The 22,118-nt window shown below is 38.1% G+C and overlaps 1 protein-coding gene across 1 annotated transcript in view; it reads left to right on the forward strand.

Moving 5' to 3' along the window:
• The window catches only part of BCKDHB (branched chain keto acid dehydrogenase E1 subunit beta), a 120,089-nt gene that overhangs the window by 18,297 nt on the left and 79,674 nt on the right, over nucleotides 1-22,118 (forward strand). The window contains exons 4-6 of the mRNA XM_034061240.1: nucleotides 7,639-7,772; nucleotides 8,411-8,566; nucleotides 12,721-12,829. Of these exons, the coding sequence (XP_033917131.1) occupies nucleotides 7,639-7,772; nucleotides 8,411-8,566; nucleotides 12,721-12,829 (399 nt within the window). The remainder of the gene's footprint in view (nucleotides 1-7,638; nucleotides 7,773-8,410; nucleotides 8,567-12,720; nucleotides 12,830-22,118) is intronic.

Here is a 22,118-nt window from a genome sequence, read left to right on the forward strand (position 1 = left end):
TAGTGTGCAAGGATTTGAGATTAAGACGTAAACCATCTCTGCGTCTGTGAAACAGAAGCCCTGCTTTGGACTTGTAGGTTTGAAATTTATGTATTAATTTGGAAAGCTAATGTGTTTTTACAGATGCTCACTACAGAGGAACAGTGCCTGTTCCACACCCTTTTTTTTAAAGCTGAAGAACTGCGACTATGTTATCAATTGAAGTGGCAAAACAAGTTGATTAAAATGAATAAGAAATTACTAGAACATTTTAGTGTTCAGCCAGGAGCTGTACAAGAGCTGAGTAGTAGCCAGACTACTTCCTCTGATGCCTGCCCTCTCATATAGTGTTAGAAAAATGAAAGATACTAAGTGTCACCAATTGTGAAACAGGGCTTAAAAGGGATTGTGGGACCAAGGATGTATGAATGCTGGATAGATTGTGTTATGTTAAATGTATTGAATTAGTAGACTGGTGTAGATCACAGAATTATTAGGGTTGGAAGGGACCTCTGGAGATTATCTAATCCAACTCCCCTGCCAACTCAGGGTCACCTACAGCAAGTTACACAGGAACATGTCCAGGTGGGTTTTGAATGCCTTCAGAAAGGGAGACTATGCACATGTGGGAAAGAATCCTAGAGATTCTAGGATTAGAGCAGGTTTTTAAGGTAGGACTGATTCAAAATCAGTGATTTCTGTTTGAATTTTCACAAAGTACTCTGGTGAGTAACAAAGAATGCAGTCTGCTGGGACTTCTGTTTCTTTCCAGTCCTCTGTTTCCTCCACATGCATCCACGTTGTTGCAGTTGAGGACAGAATGTGTTTAGCTTCTTGGACTTTTCTATTGACTTCTTGTGGATGCTTTAAATAGAAATTACAGAAATTATGGGGACAAATAAAATGCTGCCCAGGAATATTGTTAATACAACTCAGTACTGACATCTTCTAAAATGTCTTTTTTAATACAAATGATGTAGAAATGTATAAAAAACAAACTGAAAACCACCTTCCTTTGGCTAAGTCACCACCAGTACTCCTTAAACTACTCAAATTGTTCAATGTGTACTCAAAGTGATGCACAGTTACCCAGAGCTGGAGCCTTGGGTGGTGTGCTAATGTTATAGGTGGTTTGATATTGTTTGGATGTCTCATTTTTGAAGTTAAATTAAGACAGGAACATGATTCATTGCAGATACCAAACTCTGAAATACTTTTTTCCTGATGGCTTGGAACAAGTAAAGATGAAGCAGGCCAAAACCTTAATGCACAATAATCGACTACGTATGTCTGTAAACATGTTCTGTTAGGTTGCTATGAAACTTTTTATTGCTGGCAGGCAAGAAGATGCCTGTAAGGCTGCCTTAAAGCTGTTGCCCCTTAGGCAAAGGGTTAGTGGTGACTTGAATCTTCGTAGGGTACTTAACTCATTGTTCCAAAAGTTGGAGAGATAATTTTTTCTTTTTTTTTTTGTTTAATTAAAAATAGATCAGAGGAGGATGAAGTAATTGTTTAAAAATTGTTTTTAATCAAAACCTGCATTTTTCTTTTAATCTTGTCAGGTTTACCTTATTCAGTAACACCTCTAGTGTATTTACTCTCCTGCTTAATGTGCACGTAATCTTCTCCCTGAGTTACTGGGATGGAAAGATGAGAAGAATCATATTTTTTTGTTTTTTTCACATAGCCCTGTTTGCCACATTGCTTCCCTCGCTGCTTGGAAAAGGGCACCAACCTGTTCAGATGGCTGAAGCTAGGGATGTTGATAAAGCTGGGCAGGTTAATTGAAATGGATACCAGCATAACGTCTTTCTTCAGAGACTGACGCACCTGGTTTCAGATAATGTGGAGGTACTGCTGTCACTTGGAGTGACAAGTCAGCTTGTGGAGTTTGCATTAGCTTGTTTTGAGCTGCTGATGCAAGTAATTGTTTTGGCTGATGCACGTAATAAGAGTACATTTTAGGAAATGTTTCTTCATTGCTACAGAAATATGGAAAGACAATGTATCTCTGGGTTATTTGTCTGCTGCAGTCAGATTTCAGCTGAAATCTGATTCAGATGCTTTGCAAGGGATGATGTGAATGGCTGTTTATCAAAATTGACTTCCTTTTCAGATTTTGAAAAAATGTGAAAAATAAAAACTGTGAAATAAAATAGAAATATATAGGCTTAATGCCTTTAAATGTTCAGTGATTACTGAAACCAAACAAAATATTTAATGTTTTTTCATACTGTATCAATAAAAATAAGATGTTAAAGGCATGCTGTACAATTTTTAATGTTCAGGGGAGTCAATAGATTTGTTTTATCCCAATGATCTATGTATCTTTTTGTCTTAAAGGTCTAGATTTTATGTAGACAACAATATGTCTTGAAACTATCCAAGGCTTGTTTTCCCATCTAGTGAATACTAAAGTGCTTTATGTTTTGCTTTTAAGGGATCAGCATTATTGTTTTAAATGTGCAATCAAGACCATTTATCACTAATAAATCTCATTCAGTCACAATTACTTGGCTCTTCCTTTTACTATTTTAAGCCATAGTACATCAGGATTATGCCTTTAGTTCTGAAAAGTCAAATTAGGTGCTTCAAGCTGATCCTGTTATAGGTGTCATATTGTAATTTATGTTTGCTTTTATTGATTCTCACTTCATTTGCTTCATCGTAGTCCATTGGTAGCAGCATGATGCCTTTAATACCACAATAGTATTTCAGCAGTTTTAGTAGGGTATATTTTATGTTTTGAACCTGAGTGGCACACTACTATGCTTTTAAATTCATTTATCTACCTCAAATTGATACTGAAGAATTGATTTTGGAGTTTTTATTAATTATTAGATAAAATTGGTCATTTTACAGGACTGTTCTAATACATTTAATTTTTTTGTGATGAAGTGAAATTATTTATGGAACCAATCTGTTATGCTATTTCAGTGGACTCTGAAAAACCTTGTTAATAAGGAATAAGGTTAGGTATGCTTAGTATGCTCTGACTTCAGGACACTTCTCAAAAGTCTGAGTTTTTTCTCTGCTAATACAGTAAATTTTGTAGGCTATTCGGTAGAGTCTTAAAGCAGACTTATCTGTATTCAGTAAAGAAGTATGTGTTAAAAATAGAAAACCACATGGATGGAAAAATGGGCCCATTTAGTATTGTTATTTCAATACAAATACTTGACATCATCTACCTGGACTTGTGTAAAGCGTTCGACACTGTCCCACATGACATCTTTGTCCCTAAATTGGAGTGTCATCAATTTGATAGGTGGATAAAGAACTGGCGGGATGGCTGCAAACAAAGAGTTGTGGTCAATGGTTCAATGTCTGGCTGGAGATCAGTAACGAGTGATGTTCCTCAATGATCGGTGTTGGGACCGGTCTTGTTCAATATCTTTGTCGGTGACACGGACAGTGGGATTGAGTGTGCCCTCAGCAAGTTTGCCGATGACACCAAGCTGTGTGCCTCTGTTGATACGCTGGAGGGAAGGAATGCCATTCAGAGGGACCTTGACACACCTGTGAGGTGGGCTGATGCCAACCTCATGAAGTTTAACCATGCCAAGTGAAAAGTCCTACACCTGGGTGGGAGCAATCCCAGGCACAGCTACAGGTTGGGCAAAAAGGAAATTCATGGTAGTCCTGTGGAGAAGGACTTGGGGGTGTTAGTCAATGGGAAAATGAACATGAGCCGGCTTCAGTGTGCACTCGCAGCCCAGAAAGCCAACCGTATCCTGGGCCGCATCAAAAGGAGCGTGACCAGCAGGTCAAAGGAGGTGATCCTGCCCCTCTACTCTGCTCTTGTGAGACCTCACTTGGAGTACTGTGTTCAGTTCTGGTGTCCTCAACATAAAAAGGACATGGAACTGTTAGAACAAGTCCAGAGGAGGGCCACGAGGATGACCAGGGGACTGGAGCACCTCCTGTATGAAGACAGGCTGAGAAAGTTGGGTCTGTTTAGCCTGGAGAAGAGAAGGCTGCATGGAGACCTCATAGCAGCCTTGCAGTATCTGAAGGGGGCCTACAGGGATGCTGGGGATGGACTATTCATTAGGGACTGTAGTGATAGGACAAGGGGTAACGGGTTGAAACTTAAACAGCAGAGGTTTAGATTGGATATAAGGAGGAAATTCTTTACTGTGATGGTGGTGAGGTACTGGAATGGGTTGCCCAGGGAGGTAGTGAATGCTCCATCCCTGGCAGTGTTCAAGACCAGGTTGGATGAAGCCTTGGGTGATATGGTTTAGTGTGAGGTGTCCCTGCCCATGGCAGGGGGGTTGGAACTGGATGATCTTGAGGTCCTTTCCAGTCCTAACTATTCTATGATTCCATGATTCTATCTTTTAAAATTTACTGTGAATTTAAGAGTGGGGGTTTTTTTGTTTGTTTGGTTTGTTTTTTTTTTTAATTCTGTCTCTTCTGTAGTCTTACTTTTTCTCAGCATTTTCTTTGCCGTTTATGTCCTATATAAAAATGTAAGCAAATGAAATGGAATATATTGATCTGCCAATAGACTTTTAAGAAGTAGGAAAGAGCAATGTGTCTTGGTAAGGTTTATACATTTTTAGTTTATTAAAATCTGAGATGTTTTAATTTAAAAAATGCATCAGTGAAAGAGATGAAAAACAAGATGTCTAATTCATGGTACCCTAAATTAAATAAAAAAGAGGGAAGGAGATGTTTGGCAAGTGATCATAGTCTTACAGATGGATACAAGTACAGGGACAGCTCTTGTGGTTGCTTCCTCTTGTGGTTGCAGGGCTTCCTCACCTTCACAGATGCTAAAAAAGCATGGAGCAACTATACATTTGCATAGGCAGTTTATGTTCCTCTTTCCTTAACCATTGTGCCTGTCAATGGAGGGAACGCACCAGAGGACACTGTATAGCTTGGGAACTGAGATTACAGCCATCATTCAAGAATGAAAACAATTTACACAGTATGTATGCTCTCCAGGTTCAAAAATATTGATGTGTTCTCATTGTTACAGAAGTTCTTTCATCTTTGTATGGCATAATTTTCCTTATCCATCCTATGGATTAGTTTACTGGTCTATTTATTCTGTAGAAATGGGACTAAATAGCCCTGAAAGCCAAAGTTTCTTGTTCTGTGTGGAAGACGCATGATACTGATGTGACTGAAATCCCCTTTTGTCTGCTCTTAAGGGAAAAGATGATTCTGTGTGACCCTTTCTGAACCCATTTTTTTTGTGCCTTGGGCTTTAATTAATTGATATCTGTCAGAAGTGATTATAACTTAAGTATAGGATATGAAAACAAGCTCCATCTTCAATAAATATCTTCCCCAGTTCTAGGTTTCCCAGAGCATCCTTTTTCTGCTGCTTTCAATGAAAACCTGTCAGGACTGGGCTGTTTTTATGTAATGACATTTGCAGACGCATTGATAGTACTAGTAAAGAAAGAATAGAAATATGCAAACTAATACTGTTACTGCAGCATCCTGGTAAAGTAAATGCCTAGCAAGAGTAAATGTCAGCACTATGAAGTTACTGGCATTCTTACTTCCTATGCCATCTTCAGTCTGAATAACTTTTGAGTGCGCTATGTGTAGAGATTATTATTTCTCTTCCAAGAGATGGGAAAACAAAGTACAGATCGCCCACATCTAGAAGTTACTGAGATCAGCTTGCTCCTTTACCTGGGAAATGAGAGCTAGCAGATTTTTCTACTTGTAAAATATTCTGTGATCTTCAAGGTGTTTTGCTGTGTTTCAGAGTTGATAGGGGTGTGTTTGACATCCAGACAACAAAATCCTACTTTCTTTCAAAAGCTATTCAATAATTTTATTAATCTGGAACTCAGTTTTAATTACTGAGCTAGCTGTGGTAACGATTCTGTCTTCAGCAGCAATAACAGGACTTCTGTCACGAGAACTTAAAGTTTCTTGAACATTTATTTCTAAACATAAACCAGCCCAGTGTGTGTGTATCTTAAAAATATTGTCTCAGGGATTTTTTCAAACACAGACTTGTAAGAAATGAGTAGAAGTCATAGAAGTTTGGAATGACTGATTTGAGAAAATGGTACTTACCCTCTAAAAGATGATGTTTAAGGTGCTTGAAAAACATTTCCTCTGTCTTGTATGCAAAATCGTAGAGTGTCCTACAGTTATGGACTTGGCTTGGTTTGTGTAGCCTCACTGACACCACCAAGACCGTAGTATCATGTGTTAGCATGTTGTTTTTTTTTTTACTTGCCATAAATGAATGATGTCTTTGTCATGTTCCTGGTGGAGGAGAAAGAGAGTAAGGCAGAAGGAGAATCAAAGACTAATTACTGATGACATCTCAAAAAAAGAAAATCCCCTCCAAACTGAGCAACCAAACAAAACCCCTAAACAAACCCCCCCAAAAAAACCCAAAAAATCCCCAAACCAAAAACCCCAACCTCTCCCAAAACCCCAACCCAAAGCAAAGTAACCCTTGAAACAGGAATCTCAAAACACCGTGTAAAGCCTGTGAACAGGGTACAAACAGTGACAATGCTGTGCTAGGTGATGTGTGAAGATGAAAGAGGTGTACTTCAAAGATTTGTAAAACATGTCCAAGGCCAGGTTGGACGAAGCCTTGGGTAATATGGTTTAGTGTGAGGTGTCCCTGTCCATGGCAGGGGGGTTGGAACTTGATGATCTTAAGGTCCTTTCCACCCTAACTATTCTATGATTCTATGTCTCCCTTAGTGTATTGTAAATACAGCTGTGGGCAGTGGTTCTGCTCTTATCATCCCTTTCTAAAAGCTTTTGTTATCTTCCTTTTCTCTAGTTCGTTAACTTGCAGCTATTGAAAGTAGGAATCTTTATAGTAACAACTTGTATAATTATAAATTAATTAGTTTTTCTTTTTAGTTATTTATTTGGTGGTTATTTAGTTATTATTTAATTTATTTCATAGCCACTGGTGTGCACTGTGATCACTTTTTTCCCATCTGGTTTGAAGTCTTAGTATATTCATGCATAGTGGACTACAAAAGAAACCTCCGGTCTATTTCCCAATATTCTAAATAGAAAATTTAATAGCATAAACTAGGTTCCCCTGTTTATCTGCTGAGGGAGAATGCTGGCAAATATTGTAAACATGTCTTATAGAGGATATTGTAGTTGTGTTTCAGATGGTATTGTTTATGTGGAGTGTGGGGAAGAGACAGTGTACTTTCATACAGATGCTCTTGTAGTTCCATCTGCTTTGAGTATGGACAGTTCATTTTGACTGCCTGAAAAAAGTTGAAGTAATGGTACTGCTTTTTGTTCTAAGCTTATTTTAAATGCTTGTAAGTAGTCTTTATTCCTCCCATATAAGCATGAAGGGTATGCATGCTTATCTCTATATTCATCAGAACAAATTACTTTCCTTGACGTGTTCAGAGCATTTCAAGTTACAGAAGCTGTTCTTATTTTGTTTCTCTTTGTCTTCCTCTGAGCTGTTACTATTAAAATGAAAGTACATTTACCTGTAATGAATGTGTATTGTTCCTACATTCATCTAAAGAGCCGGTCTAAAGAGCCATATGCTTAACTACAGATGACTTGTTTATAACTTGAATATTTCTGGGCTGTGTTTTCAACTTGCTGGCTGAGCTTAAACCCTGACAGTGTGTTAAAGCAATGCTTTTTATTTATTTATTCATTTATTTATTCTAATAGGTAAAGATAGAGTTTTCAACACCCCGTTGTGTGAACAAGGAATTGTTGGCTTCGGTATTGGAATTGCTGTTACGGGTGCTACCGCCATTGCAGAGATTCAGTTTGCAGATTACATTTTTCCAGCATTTGATCAGGTTAGTACTAATAAATTTGAGAGAAGTAAAAAGAGCTCTTGTGACTGTTTAAATTACTTTTCTGTTGGCATTAATACTTGGTTTGAATATGTAACATTTGCAAATATATCCACAGCTGTATTACTAATATTTATGCATGCTTTAAGTAAACAGGAAGGTACCCAAGCCAGTTTGAAGGCTCATTAAATAATGGAAATTAAAAGTGTGGTTTGAAGCAAATGTCTCTTTGTTTTCATTTTTGGTTTTCTGGGTATGTTGGCTTCAACAACCTTAAATTCATCAGCTGTGTCTTCCCAACACCACCTCTTGCTTCTCTATGCTGCTGCAGCTGGCTATGTGTCCACAAAACAAACTACAGTTTTGAAGGAGGCTGATTGACATTGTGGGAATGGGGAAACAACTGGGTTATATGGCAACTCCCGAGGCCTAGGCATCTAACTTGCACACACTGCATTATTGCTTCCTTTGCCTTGGAAATTGTTTGCCTTCCTGTTGTCTTACAGGATTCCTTTGCTTGTAATTTGGTCCTTTGAATCACATGCATGGTGCAAATGGTATAGTTGCATCTCATGTATTGTAGAGGCTTAATAACTAAAGGTATTGGACTGAATATTACATTTGTATATAAATCTTCCCAGATTGTTAATGAAGCAGCAAAATATCGTTACCGCTCTGGAGATCTGTTTAACTGTGGGACCCTCACCATCAGAGCTCCCTGGGGCTGCGTGGGTCATGGTGCACTATATCATTCTCAGAGTCCAGAAGCTTTTTTTGCTCATTGTCCTGGAATAAAGGTACAGTAACTCATATTTTATGAAGACTAACTTTGTTAGTTTTTTAATGGACCTGGCTAACAATGAGTCTGGGTGAAGGCAGGAAGAGTGGAAGTCAGTCCACACCAAAATATCTAAATATGTTAATTAAAAACTCTTTGAGAAGTTTTCAAGTTATAAAATTTAAACTGTGTTGTGTTTGAGAATGTATAGCCATTATTGAAGCAATTTGTAGTAGATTTTAGTAGATGTAGTAGCATTTTGTATTTGTGTGCTTTTTGCTATAAAAGCATGCATTTTTAATCTGTGCCTAGTATAGCACAGAAACTAAAATATAACATTAATAAATAGGACTTTCCTTTTTTTTTCATTTCTACATCTTTCATGTTAAGTGCATTAATAAGTGAATAATCAAATTCATTTATAGGAATGACAGTGACTGGCAGTGGGCACAAACTGAAACACAAGAGATTCTGTCTGAACAATAAGGAAGCACGTTGCGTAGGTTGCTCAGAGAGGTTGTGGTATCTCCGTCTGTGGAGGTATTCAGAAGTTTTCTGGGCAGCTGGCTCTGGGTGACCCTGCTTGAGCAGAAACATTGGACTAGATGACCTCTGGGAGTCCCTGCCAGCATCAACTGTTCTGTGATTCTCTTATAATAAATTTAGGGAGGCTTTCTGTGTGAGATGGTGGCATCCCTTGAAGCTAAGATTCCTGGGAATTAGATGGGTAACTTCGCTAGAGAAGAGGGAGGGGTGGGATCTTATAGTTTCAGATTGAGAGCACTGTTTGCCAGCTCTCCATTTTTCTGGGTAAAATTTTGCCTATGGACTTGAACTTCTGGATTAACTGGCATCCAGTCCATTGAGAAATGACTCACAGATTGATCAAAGTGGAAGTCTTAAGCAAACCCAGTATTTGTATGCTGAAGACACATGTTAATTGTTTATCTGTTTAGACTATTATTTATATATGATTTTGGTACTCTAAAACTCCAGATACTATTAATTTATAGGAAGGCTTATCTTGGCTTATTCATGTTTCATGATATTAGAGAAACGATGATTTTTTGTCTTTGGGTGTTCTTTAGGGTCTCTGAGGTGTTCCTATTTTCATCTTGAAAATATTTCCCGATAGAGACAAAAGCAGTCTAGAATGTCTTTTGCCAGGTATTTGCATCAAATGGTTTCTTGAGCTTATTTAAAAACTAGAGTAGTTTACCATCATATGGAAGCACAATATAACTTATATGATTAAGACACTGATGCCAGGTCTAGCTAAATTACCGTGATCTTGTTGGTCAATCTCAAAGCTTTATGTACTGAGCCAAGTGCTGACATTTAGTGGTACACTCTGGTAAGTTAATTATTTAATCATTTAATTTATCTAATTCATACGAGCTAGTACTACTGTGCTTATTCTTCTAATAAGTTAACAAGCCAGAATTTTATTTAATCACTTAAGGTGATTTAATTTTTTTTTCTCTCATGTCTGATCTTTTGTCTTGTTGATTTTTCACTTTCACTTTTCCTTGGGTGAAGTGCTGAAATAGGTTGCTACCCATAACATCTCATTTAAAGGTAAAGAGTACATTAAATTCTCTGGAACTGATGGAATAATATAGAATCATAGAATAGTTAGGGTTGGAAAGAGCCTTAAGATCATCTAGTTCCAACCCCCCTGCCATGGGTAGGGATGCCTCACACTAGACTGTGTTGCCCAAGGCTCTGTCCAAGCTGGCCTTGAACACTGCCAGGGATGGAGCATTTATATGCTAGTTTTTGATGCACAGAGAAGTATTTCAGACTCTTATCTTTTGAATTTTGTATCTTTGTGGAAATAATGTTGTTGCTTTAATATTTTTTGCCCAGCTGTTCCTTAATACAGTTAATGTTTAAGGCTTTATCTTCAAAGTTGCAGGTCATTTTCTGAATGAATTCAAACCCAGCCCTTTATGTATGAATCCAAAAGTGCAAATGGACTTGTGGTTCAGATGCATTTGCAAAAGTCTCAATCTGTGCATGTTTTCTCTGAACTACAGTAGGAAAGGTCATGTGTTACAAACTGGGAAAGGTAGGATTGACCTTTGGGGAGAGAGGTTTTCAAAAGTGCCCACTTTATTAAACTCTGACCTAAGTATTTTATTTTTTTGCCTTTCCTAAGGTAAAGTTTGGGTATTCCAAGCAAAAGGGAGTTTGTATAACTTTGTGTGCTCAGGGGAAGGACTGTAATCATTAGTACTTAGGACAAGGCTTATCAGGGTGACAAGGACATTGCTAGGTGGTTGTATCTTTTGTTGTGAGGATGTATGTCTTCATGAATCTGACTTCCGGAATCAGTGTATTCACTCTCATCATTCTATTGTTCCAGAATATTTGCTGTCGTGGCTGGAAGCTTTCTTTTAGTTTCCAGCCTAAATTTGTCCCTGACTAACTTGTATATTTAACTTCACTGTCTTTCATCTTCCCGTTTATATACTAAGAGAACGATTGTTTTCCCTTTAGTCTTTGTTTTATTAGACTGAGCAAATCAAAATATCAGAGAGATATTAGCAATTTCTGAAGCTTTATTGGCACGTTTTTCAAATTTTCTTTCAAAACAGTTGATACAGTCATCAAGTATTCCAGCTGAGTTTCTAGTAGTAATTTTTGCAATGGTACTAACAATTCCTTGGCTTTATTATTATGCTTTTTTTAGGGCTGCATGGCATAGCGTCCCAGTCATCCTTTGAGCAGATAATAAATTCAGATATGAATTTTTACTGCTGTGTTCTACATTTATCAGAAAAATGTGGTCCTTGACTGTGTGACTTTTCAGTATGTGTTGTTTATTTTCCCTGTGCTTTCATCAGTCATGTCTTCAGTGTGAACTAGGTCGTTTTGTTACCATCCTCTGTAGTGGCTGTAGTGGTAGTGACTCTCAGCTTTTGAACAGTTTATTTTTTTTGCCGTGCTCTGACTTAATGTCATGAGTGAATACGGTAAATAAAGTCTGTCCTAAAACTGATGCCTAAGGATCTGCACTAGTAACATCCATGGGTAAATTCTCATGTGTCTTGTTACCAAATACTTTGGTGAAATATTAATAGACTGCTTCTATCCCTTGTTTACAAAAATCATGTATCAAGTTAATTTAATGTGATAGCAGATTTAAGTTGTATTTTGACTCTTTTCTATTACTTTCCTGTAATTAAGTGTTCTTACTCTCAAAAAATATTTTGAAGCCTTGGCAACTCCTGGAGGCAGTAAGTTACCGTGTCTAGTTACATGGGTTTATTTACTTTTTTTGCTTTAAACACATGCTACAACTAATGCTTTTAGTCAGAGGGGGTCACTTCTAACTTTGCAGCTATAAAAAAATGTTTGCTAGTAGCCTTTATGCTGTATGTCCCAGCTCTTGAAGATCTCTGAGATGTAAATTAGGTGGACCTTCTGATCTGAGGGAATAGAGCTCTTGGGCTCTATTTTCAGTTAAACTGTGATAATTTGGTAATTTTCTGTTCATAAGCAACATTCTCTTAAATCATTCAACATTAACTCTTCTGTTGGCAAATAAATTGTCATACTTGTCCTTCCAAGTATTCAGATTACATATGGAGGCCTTGCTTAGTTTTCACTTAGTTTGATAATAGTTTAAGGCATTTTTTGGTATTTGTTCATTTCTGAAAATGAACATATTTCAGGCTTCCATCATAAGCAAAGGAAGTCAACTTTAAATAGCTATTTATTTTTTAGTCTTAAAAACTTACTGGACTAAGTCTGAATACTTTTGAGGTCTGTTTTGATGAATCTTTACCCAAGCAACTGAGGATCACTCAGCTGTCTTTATTTTACTAAACTAACAATAATATATATATGTATTTTTAATCTGACCTACTTTCTTCTGTTTCTTCTACCTCAAAATGTGGTGGTTGAGATCCTAGTTCTACCTTATTGGAGGGGAGTCTGTTAGTATTTAAATCATGATGTAGAGGGAACTATTCAAGCCTGATGAATGAATAAAGTAAAATTCAAAATTTTGAGTGTATGTCAGTAACATAGCACTGATGTTACTTCACTTTGCAAGAATTGCTCAATCTATATGTAGGTTTACATAAAGCTTGTTTTTAAATATTAATTAAATGAGCTTGTAGCAGGTTTTCAGTTTAAATAAGCTATTTAAAAATATTTTTGCAGATTGTTATTCCAAGGAGTCCTCTTCAGGCCAAAGGACTGCTTCTGTCATGCATAGAGGACAAAAATCCATGCATATTCTTTGAACCTAAAATACTTTACAGAGCTGCAGGTAAAGATTTATGTGTGTATTTTCCCATAAGCAACACTTTTTCTTATTTTTTGTTTTTCTCACAGCTATATGTTGATAGTCACAGTTAAACCAATACTGTAGCAGAGGTCTTAACTTCCTTTGTTTATAACTATGTTCAGGTGTTGTTTTTTTAAGAGGAATTATGAAAACTGATAAAGATCTCTGCCTCGACAGGTTCCTGTGTGATATACTCTTAAGTTACCCTGCTCTTTTGAGGCCCCTTTCTAAGTTACCCCTGGTCTTTTGAGGCCCCTTCCAACCCTTGGGATTCTGTGATTCTGTAATTTGGCCACAAGGATATATTAATAGTGTGATTCATACTCAGTTAACTTTGGAAGTAGAACACTCTGTCCAGTCTTGGGTTAAAAATAAAAAGAAATAGAACTAAAAGTCATTATTCCTTATGAAACTAATATAAATTTGACAGAAGTTAAACTGCCTTATTTTTTTTAACTTTAGATACTAAAATAAGTTTCTAGATCGGTTTTTAGTTTTCCGAAAGAATTGAACATCTGCATCACCATTTTTGAGAAGTTAAAATTTCTTTAAATGCTTTCTAAAAGTCTTCAAAATCTGCTCTGTTACATTTTAATCTTATGTGGAAGGAAGTGTGATTGCCATTATTTTTTTTCATTTATTTTAGTCATAGTGAACTTTATGGTTCAGAGAAGCTTTAACATCTATGATTACGCATCGTATAAGAATAGAGTAATTTGATGATAATGCTTTAGTTGGTTGTAACAATCGGCTTGTTACTTCTTCGGACTAGAGAAATTGGACTGAGAACAGATAATGGATGAAAACAAGTTTTGCATGTGGAGATAGGCAGAGTGATCTACAGAGCAACTGATAGAATAGAACTTAAACCATCACTTACCTTCAGTGTTTCTATGCCTATACCTCTATATGCCAACTATGCTTGAATCTCTCAATTCAGTTTATAAATTGAGTGAAGCTGAGGAAGGAAAAATGCCTGTATCTTACTTTGAACCTTTTAAGAGTGCTTTTCCATCAATGCATCCATTTTCTTAGTAAATTTATCCTCTTCCTAGAGAAGAGTTCCAGAGAATAGCAAGGGAAAGAAAGCAGACATCAGTTACCTAAAAATAGCAGAATAACTTGGGAGCAAATTGGATACGTACTGGAGAAATTGCTAATTTGCTTTTATATTTTCAAACAAGACCCAGAATTTGTGTTAGCAGTGTATTTTTAAAAGTGCAACTATTTTTAGTGTGGGGTGGTGTGATGTACCCAAAGAGTATTGCATTCCTTAAGTTTTCAGTATGTTTTGAGAGCTTACTGAAATTTAGCAATAAACACATCTGACCCTTCATTTAGATGAGGTACTTGAGAAAATGAACTTGAGTCTTTGAGTCATGTTAAACAAATAAAAAAAATTCAAAATTCTTGTCTTCAAAACAACCCTTTTCCTTTTCCTTTTCCTTTTCCTTTTCCTTTTCCTTTTCCTTTTCCTTTTCCTCCTCCTTCCTCCTCCTTCCTCCTCCTTCCCCCTCCTTCCCCCTCCTTCCCCCTCCTTCCCCCTCCTTCCCCCTCCTTCCCCCTCCTTCCCCCTCCTTCCCCCTCTTTCCCCCTCCTTCCCCCTCCTTCCCCCTCCTTCCCCCTTCTTCCCCCTCCTTTCCCCTCCTTCCCCCTCCTTCCCCCTCCTTCCCCCTCCTTCCCCCTCCTTCCCCCTCCTTCCCCCTCCTTCCCCCTCCTTCCCCCTCCTTCCCCCTCCTTCCCCCTCCTTCCCCCTCCTTCCCCCTCCTTCCCCCTCCTTCCCCCTCCTTCCCCCTCCTTCCCCCTCCTTCCCCCTCCTTCCCTCTCCTTCCCTCTCCTTCCTCCTTCTTTTTTCCTTTAATTTTCTTCTCCCCCTCCCAGCATTTGCAAGTCACAAAACCAGACTGTGGAGTTAATAGAATGCTTGCTTTCATAGTGAAATGAATGACTGTGCATCAGTGTCACACAGCTTTTGAGAATTTTAGGGAGGTTTTTGTGTCTGAAGAAATGACTTGTAAAGCAATTGCTGAAACATCTAGTGAACATGGATATGTCTTATAATTGAAATCTGGAGTAAAGACGTGCTGAAATAGTGGCTAATGTGGTTATGTGCTGGTCAATAACCAACTGCAGCATTGATGTGAGATGATGTTGGTAGTTTCTGAAAGACTGTAATTTCCTCCTGTGTTCCAATGGCCTGATTGTCAGAGACATTATCTGCATTTTTGTCTTAAAATTTCTAAGAACATTAGTTTAGTGATGTAGGCTGAAATTTTTCCTACGTTTGTAGCAACATGTGATAAGGGTTATCATGACAGGTAACTTCTTTTTTGGATATTAATAATATGACATAAAACCCTACCCAAGATCTGGGACCTCATTGTTCCAGGGGAAAAAAAAATAAAAATCATTATTTCCATAATGATGGCTAAGGCACTGAATAATGGAATTATGTTGACCCTACCATAAACTTTCTTATTCTAGCTTCAAGGGAATAGACACATTTGTTACAGAGAACTTTATGACTGATGCTACAGTGGGTGTGTAGGAACTTCATTGAAAAATTAAGGTGTCAGAGATGATAATGGGAAGTAGTTTTTTCTATCTGTAAAATTAATGTAGGCATTTGAGCTTCATCATTCTCCTCTAATGGAATTTTCTTTCTCCCTGTGAGGCCTCTAAATAGCTATCAATGATATTTTGTTCACAGTTGTTAATATCTTTGGAAGTTTAGCTGAAAATAGGCTAAAGCTGGGATAGTCTTAAAAACACAGGATAAGTGTCTTTGTTCATGTGGGTTGAAGTTACTAATGCTCTGTTTAAAACAAATAAAACAAAACAAAACCAAATCAAAACTGACATCGCCCCTCACCACACCCCAGCGAAACAAAAAATGATACCTTCAATTTCTGCCACTAAGTATTGCTGTTATTGTTGAAAGCAGATGCTGGATGCTGGTGATGGAGGACAATATGTGTCTAGCTTAGGAAGTAAGTAACCTGAAGTTACTTTTTGAGAACGTTAAGCAGGGTGCCAGGTCAGGAGCTATGTAGGCTTATCAATTGCTCTCATGTTAAAGTGGGGTTTTTTTGGTGGTAGATTTTTTTCTTGTGGGGTGGTTTTTGTTAAAAATATTTCAGTGTGACTATCACATGGATGTTCTGATAGCTTGCTGTTTTTATTGAATGATGAATTTAGCTGGATATCTTCCAAAATGCATACAGATCTGCTTATTCAGATATGTTATATGCTTATTCAGACATGATGTAAAACTAGCCATGTTATTAAATGAACATTAACTTCTATATGAATATTTGTTATCCAAATGTTCCTTTGCCCCCAGAAGATACAAGAATAAAATTAGGCCTTATACGTTCACCCTAGTCATCCTTGGAAGAAAAGTGGATATCGAAGTAGCATTGCCTCAAGTTCACTGCATTGGCACTGTGATGAATAGAAGAGTAAAGGCAGCTTCTGAAGTGAAAAACAGCTGTGCAAGAACATTTTGAAGGCATTTTCCAGTTCATTCAAAAGTCACTCGTACGTTAAATATGGGAGCTGTGGTAACACCAAAAGGAGGGGGTGGACTTAAAGCTAAAATCTGAAACACTGCCTAGGTGTATGTTAATAGTAACTTTTAAAAGTTACAGAAAAGAACTGTCTATTTTGTTTGAATTAAATGCAGTTGATAAGTTTCATATTCTGCGTTAGCTCTGATGTGCAGCCAGTTTGAAATAGTCCCTATATACAGATATACATGTTTATATGTAGGTATAGGTAGCATGTTATTTATGTGCATATATATGTATATACAGATATATATGTATGCAAGATATACCAGAAAGCAATGGTTAGATTGGAAAGAAAAAAGTATATTTAGCATGTGTAGTTGTAGCTAGTAATTGCAGATTTCTTCTACCTATGCTCTTAAGCAGCACAGTGCTACATCTGTGGCTAAGATACCCAGTGGCAGGACAGCATATTTTTCTTGCACAGTCACCCCCTTTACTGGCAGTTTGTTTAGCAGAGGACTTGCTCTTCCTCAGTGTGCGTGGGCTCTTCGGTGTGCTCATCTGCTCTTTGATTATTTGCTCAGACAGTTATGGCAATGCCACTGCTAGCTTAGTTGTATGTATGTGGATGGGAATGACAGTGTTTCTTCTCCTGGACAGCTCTTGAGTGGAGGATCTTAGCCAGTCTAGCAGTACTGCATGGCTCCCACAGGAGACAAAACAGCCTTTCACTATTCTCATTCCAGTCATTGGTGGTAGCTGTTGTGTGGGATACATGTTATTACTGCCCCTGCAGCTGATGGCCAAGACCCCCACTTGCTCCTGTAGCTCACACCACAGACCCACGTTATCTGCAATCTGCTTTGACTCCTGTTGCTGGCCCAGTGTCTTGTCTTCTCATGCTGGTCTCACCAGCAGCTGGCCTTTAGTCCTTGCAGCACACACCCCTGCACAGGATGGGATTTCAAAAGCAGCTAGTACTGACCACCATGACAAGGCACAGGTCTCAGCCAGACATGCTGACTGGCCCTGTTTTATGTACAACTGGCTCCTTCTACAACCCTTTATTTCCCACCTTTCTCTTCCGTGACCCTCTTCACCTTCATGTTCCTTCATCTGCTGGTATAGTTCCACACAATCCCTTCCAACACCCTGTGCCCTCAAGTTTGTGTGCTTATCAGTTGCAAAGTCCTGGTTTGCTCACAGTTACCTGATAGCTCTTCACTCACTGTTCCTGACCCGTTTGTTTCTTGGTTTTGTCTCTTCATGTTTATCTTCAGATTTGTGTCTCTCAATATTTTGTTTATAGCTTTTCGTTTTTCTTTATTATGACATTTGACAAAGACTTCCATCAGATAATCTTACTGAAAGAAACACTCCCACATTCCCCATACCCTTATCAATAAGTGAGACTGAGCAGGTTTGGTTCTTCTTACTGCCTCCCTCATCGTTTGTTGGCTCAGTTTGTGTCCCTGTGTATTCTTCCTTATGGCTTCTCCCTCCTGCCATTATCCTCTTTTGCACTGAAAAAATCCTTGTCCAGACATGCTTAAAGGAGCAGATGTTCTCTCCTTCCACATAACCTTACAGTCATCATCAGAAGTTTTGTGTATGTTGATTTGCCTTGTATAAAATTAGAAAGGAGAAAAGAAATACAAGTCTTTTCTGGTTAAAAGTCCAGAGGTAAATATACAAGTACTCATATACAGAGAGAATTCTGTTGCTGGTTAACTTATGAGATTATAATGATATTGAAAGTGCTGTGGTGACATCCCCCTAAATGTCAGGGATACTAAGAAAATAGCTGAATTAAAAAGGAAAAGGAGGCTTTGATTTATAAAAAGTAGTTAACAGTGTGCAGTGTCGAGAACACATAATGATTATAAATCAAAGGAGAAGATGAGTCACCTTGACATTATCAGGTTCAGACATCTTGTGGAGAACCTACTCTGATGTTTTTTGACCTTTTCAGTTTCATTTAATTGTACTATATATGACATTGGTGGTGTAGAAATAAATACGGCTTGCATCAGTGGTTGTTATAGAGACAAGACAGGTAAGATGAGAAAATGTGTTTTCTTTCTGCTGTTCAGACCGATCTTTTAGAAAATGCAACAGATGGTGCAGCCTCTTCACTTGTGATGGTCCTTTCTTCTCTGATGATTACAAGGTTTTGTTAATTGCTTTTTTTGAAATCTGTATTTGAAGTGTTTTATTTTAAATATTTTGTTTATATCTTTGCTAATAAATTAGTAGGCTGCTTTGTATATTAACATAGTTCTGGTTTGGTTAATTACAGTAGAAGAATATGCATAGAATAATATTCTACTTTCCATCATTATTATTGGGTTTCGTAAAGTATTTGAATAAAATTCTGCCAAATCTGGATTAAATCAGTGTAATTTTTTTTTAATTTTGCTATTAAAATTATTAGGAATCCTAGGTTAGCTTATCCAGTGGCCATCTTGTTGCAGAATATTTTAGCTATAGTAAGAAATCAGTTAATTGATGTAATTCTATGTTGTATTTAATTTCCATGTGTGGATAAAGCCATGACACAGGGAGGAGCTCTTCTTGTATCATGTACACCTTCCAGTTTTTCCTCTGGAGCATCCCATTGTCACTTCAAAACTTTCCTAGTCATGACAGTTGCCTGTGCTCCCACTCAAATGTCCTTTTTCTCTAGGGTTCAGGTAGATGACCATGAAAAAGACAATTATCCAAGGCCAGTTATTATAGTTGTGGGTTTCATTACTTTCAGAATCACTGCTTTCTTTTGTCTGAGGGTTTTTTGATCTGCAGAAAACCTTAGAAGTCTGGCTTGCTTTGCTGCCAACTAGTAATATGCAGAGAGCAAAGGCTAGATGTACCTTTCCACTCTTTCATTCTCTGACCTATATTTCTTTAGCCACTTGTTATTCAAATAAATTATTACAGGAAGACACTGATATTTTCATAGATAAAAATGCTAGCTTGCAAAGAGATGTGATTTTATGCTATGCTTAAAAGCACCTTGAGTTTAATTTTTTTTTTCTTTTCTTGACATGTGTTGGATTATGCTGGAAAAAAAAAAAGGTTCCTGCTTTGTTTTTAGGAAGGATGATTTAGTTAATATGTACATGTCTGCTGTGTCTGTGCAGGTGAAGTGAGATATCTCTAACAGGCAAAACCTTTTTTACTGTGAGGGTGGTCACACAGGAACAGGTTGTCCAGAGTGGTTGTGGAGCCTCTAGCTGTGGAAGTACTCAAAACCCAACTGGACATGGGCCTGAATGGCCATCTCTAGGTGACCTAAGGAGAGGGCTTATACTAGCTCATTGCCAGAAGTTGCTTCTTAACCTCAGCTATTCTGTGAAATTTGTGGTACTTACGCATCATTGCTGGCAAAAACCAAGCCAACCAACCAAAACTAAATATCTGTAATTACAATTAAAATAAATAAATAAATAGATAAATATCATTACTTGAGTTGTTAGAAAGTTATGTTTGTAATTTGTAAACCAGGAAAAAAACTAGGTCATTTTACTAGTATTGGAACATTCATACCAGTGAACAAAAAATACAAAACACTTAATTTTTCCAGATGGTATCATTCAGTAGGATTTTTTACCATAACTTCAAGAAGCAATTTTGTTCAACAGGAAATCAATAGCTATTTTATGAACTATGAAATATGTTAACAAAAAAAACCCTAAAACAAAACTAAATCCTGCCTTCTTTATAAATTCGTGTTGTGTATTTAGGGAGTTGAGTAAGATTCACATACACTTATCTTTACAACTTAATTTAAAAACTATTGTTTGACTTTCTGGTGCAGAGACAAGTTCACCTTTAGATCAAAATAAGGTTTATTCTAAAATATTATACATGGATGCCTTTTATCACAATTTTAATCATTACATCTGTCCATGTATAGTGCATTGGAGCATTGATTCAAAACTAGCACAACTGGCCTAATGTGTTTCCATCTGAAAACTGATAAATGAGTCTTAAGTTGAGTGGAACCACCTTACTGTCTTTTTAAATACTCTCTCTTGTTGTGATGTTTTTTTGGTGAATACATAGCCTTTTTTTTTCCCCAAAAAACTAAAGTATTCAGAAAAGTTAAAACTGTAATCACAAGTTTTTGATGCCACTTTCTGTGTAGGCACTGAAAACTTTTTCCCTCTATTGAGACGTCAAACCGTGAAGCATCATTCTTTGCAGGTATCAGGAGGGTGCTGGCACAACTTTTTCTTCTCATCTGATTAGTGAAGTACACTTTCTCAAGTCTCTCTTGATGCTTATTAGAATTTGTTGCAGTGATTACCTGAGATTTTTTGATCAATTGTAGTGTTGTCCATCTCCAAATCTGATGCTCATGTTTTGGCTTGGGGCACACCAGGACTTCTATCATTTTGGCTTCACTAAGGGGAAATCCTGCCTGATCAATTTGGTGGCCTTCTGTGGTGGGGCTGCTGAACTGATGGACAGGGGTAGAGTAGTTATCGTCTACCTGGACTTGTGCAAAGCATACGACACTGTCCCACATGACATCCTTGTCTCTGAATTGGAGAGACATCAGTTTGATACGTGGACCACTCAGTGGATAAAGAACTGGCTGGATGGGCGCATGCAAAGAGTTGTGATCAATGGCTCAATGTCCAGCTGGAGACCAGTAATGAGTGGTGTTCCTCAATGTTCGGTGTTGGGACTGGTCTTGTTTAATATCTTTGTCGGTGACATGGACAGTGGGATTGAGTGCGCCCTCAGCAAGTTTGCTGATGACACCAAACTCTGTGGTTCGGTTGATATGCTGGAGGGAAGGAATGCCATCCAGAGGGACCTTGACACACTTGTGAGGTGGGCTGATGCCAACCTCATGAAGTTTAACCATGCCAAGTGCAAGGTCCTACACCTGGGTCGGAGCAATCCCAGGCACAGCTACAGGTTGGGAAGAGAAGAGATTCAGAGCAGCCCTGCAGAGAAGGACTTGGGGGTGTTGGTCGATGAGAAAATGAACATGAACTGGCTTCAGTGTGCACTCGCAGCCCAGAAAGTGAACTGTATCCTGGTGCGTCAAAAGAAGCATGACCAGCAGGTTGAAGGAGATGATCCTGCCCCTCTACTCTGCTTTTGTGAGACCTCACTTGGAGTATTATGTGCAGTTCTGGTGTCCTCAACATAAAAAGGACATGGAACTGTTAGAACAAGTCCAGAGGAGGACCACGAGGGTGATCAGGGGACTGGAGCACATCCTGTATGAAGACAGGCTGAGAAAGTTGGGGCTGTTCAGCCTGGAGAAGAGAAGGCTGCATGGAGACCTCATAGCAGCCTTGCAGTATCTGAAGGGGGCCTACAGGGATGCTGGGGAGGGACTATTCGTTAGGGACTGTAGTGATAGGACAAGGGGTAATGGGTTAAAACTTAAACAGCAGAGGTTTAGATTGGGAATAAGGAGAAAGTTCTTCACTGTAAGGTGATGAGACACTGGAATGGGTTGCCTGGGGAGGTTGTGTATGCTCTATCCTTGGTGGTGTTCAAGGCCAGGTTGGATGAAGCCTTGGGTGACATGGTTTAGTGTGAGGTGTCCCTGCCCATGGCAGGGGTTTTGGAACTAAATGATCTTAAGGTCCTTTGCAGCCCTAACTGTTCTATGACTCTCAATACTTTTAATTACAGCAAAACCTTTGATGTAAAGGCTTATACCCAATGTGATTTTGGCCTACTGTTTAGATGGCATTAACATTGAAGATTTTTTTTATTGTATATTTTTAGGG

This window comes from Melopsittacus undulatus, chromosome 3 (genome assembly GCF_012275295.1).
Source record: "Melopsittacus undulatus isolate bMelUnd1 chromosome 3, bMelUnd1.mat.Z, whole genome shotgun sequence".
Lineage (NCBI taxonomy): Eukaryota > Metazoa > Chordata > Aves > Psittaciformes > Psittaculidae > Melopsittacus > Melopsittacus undulatus.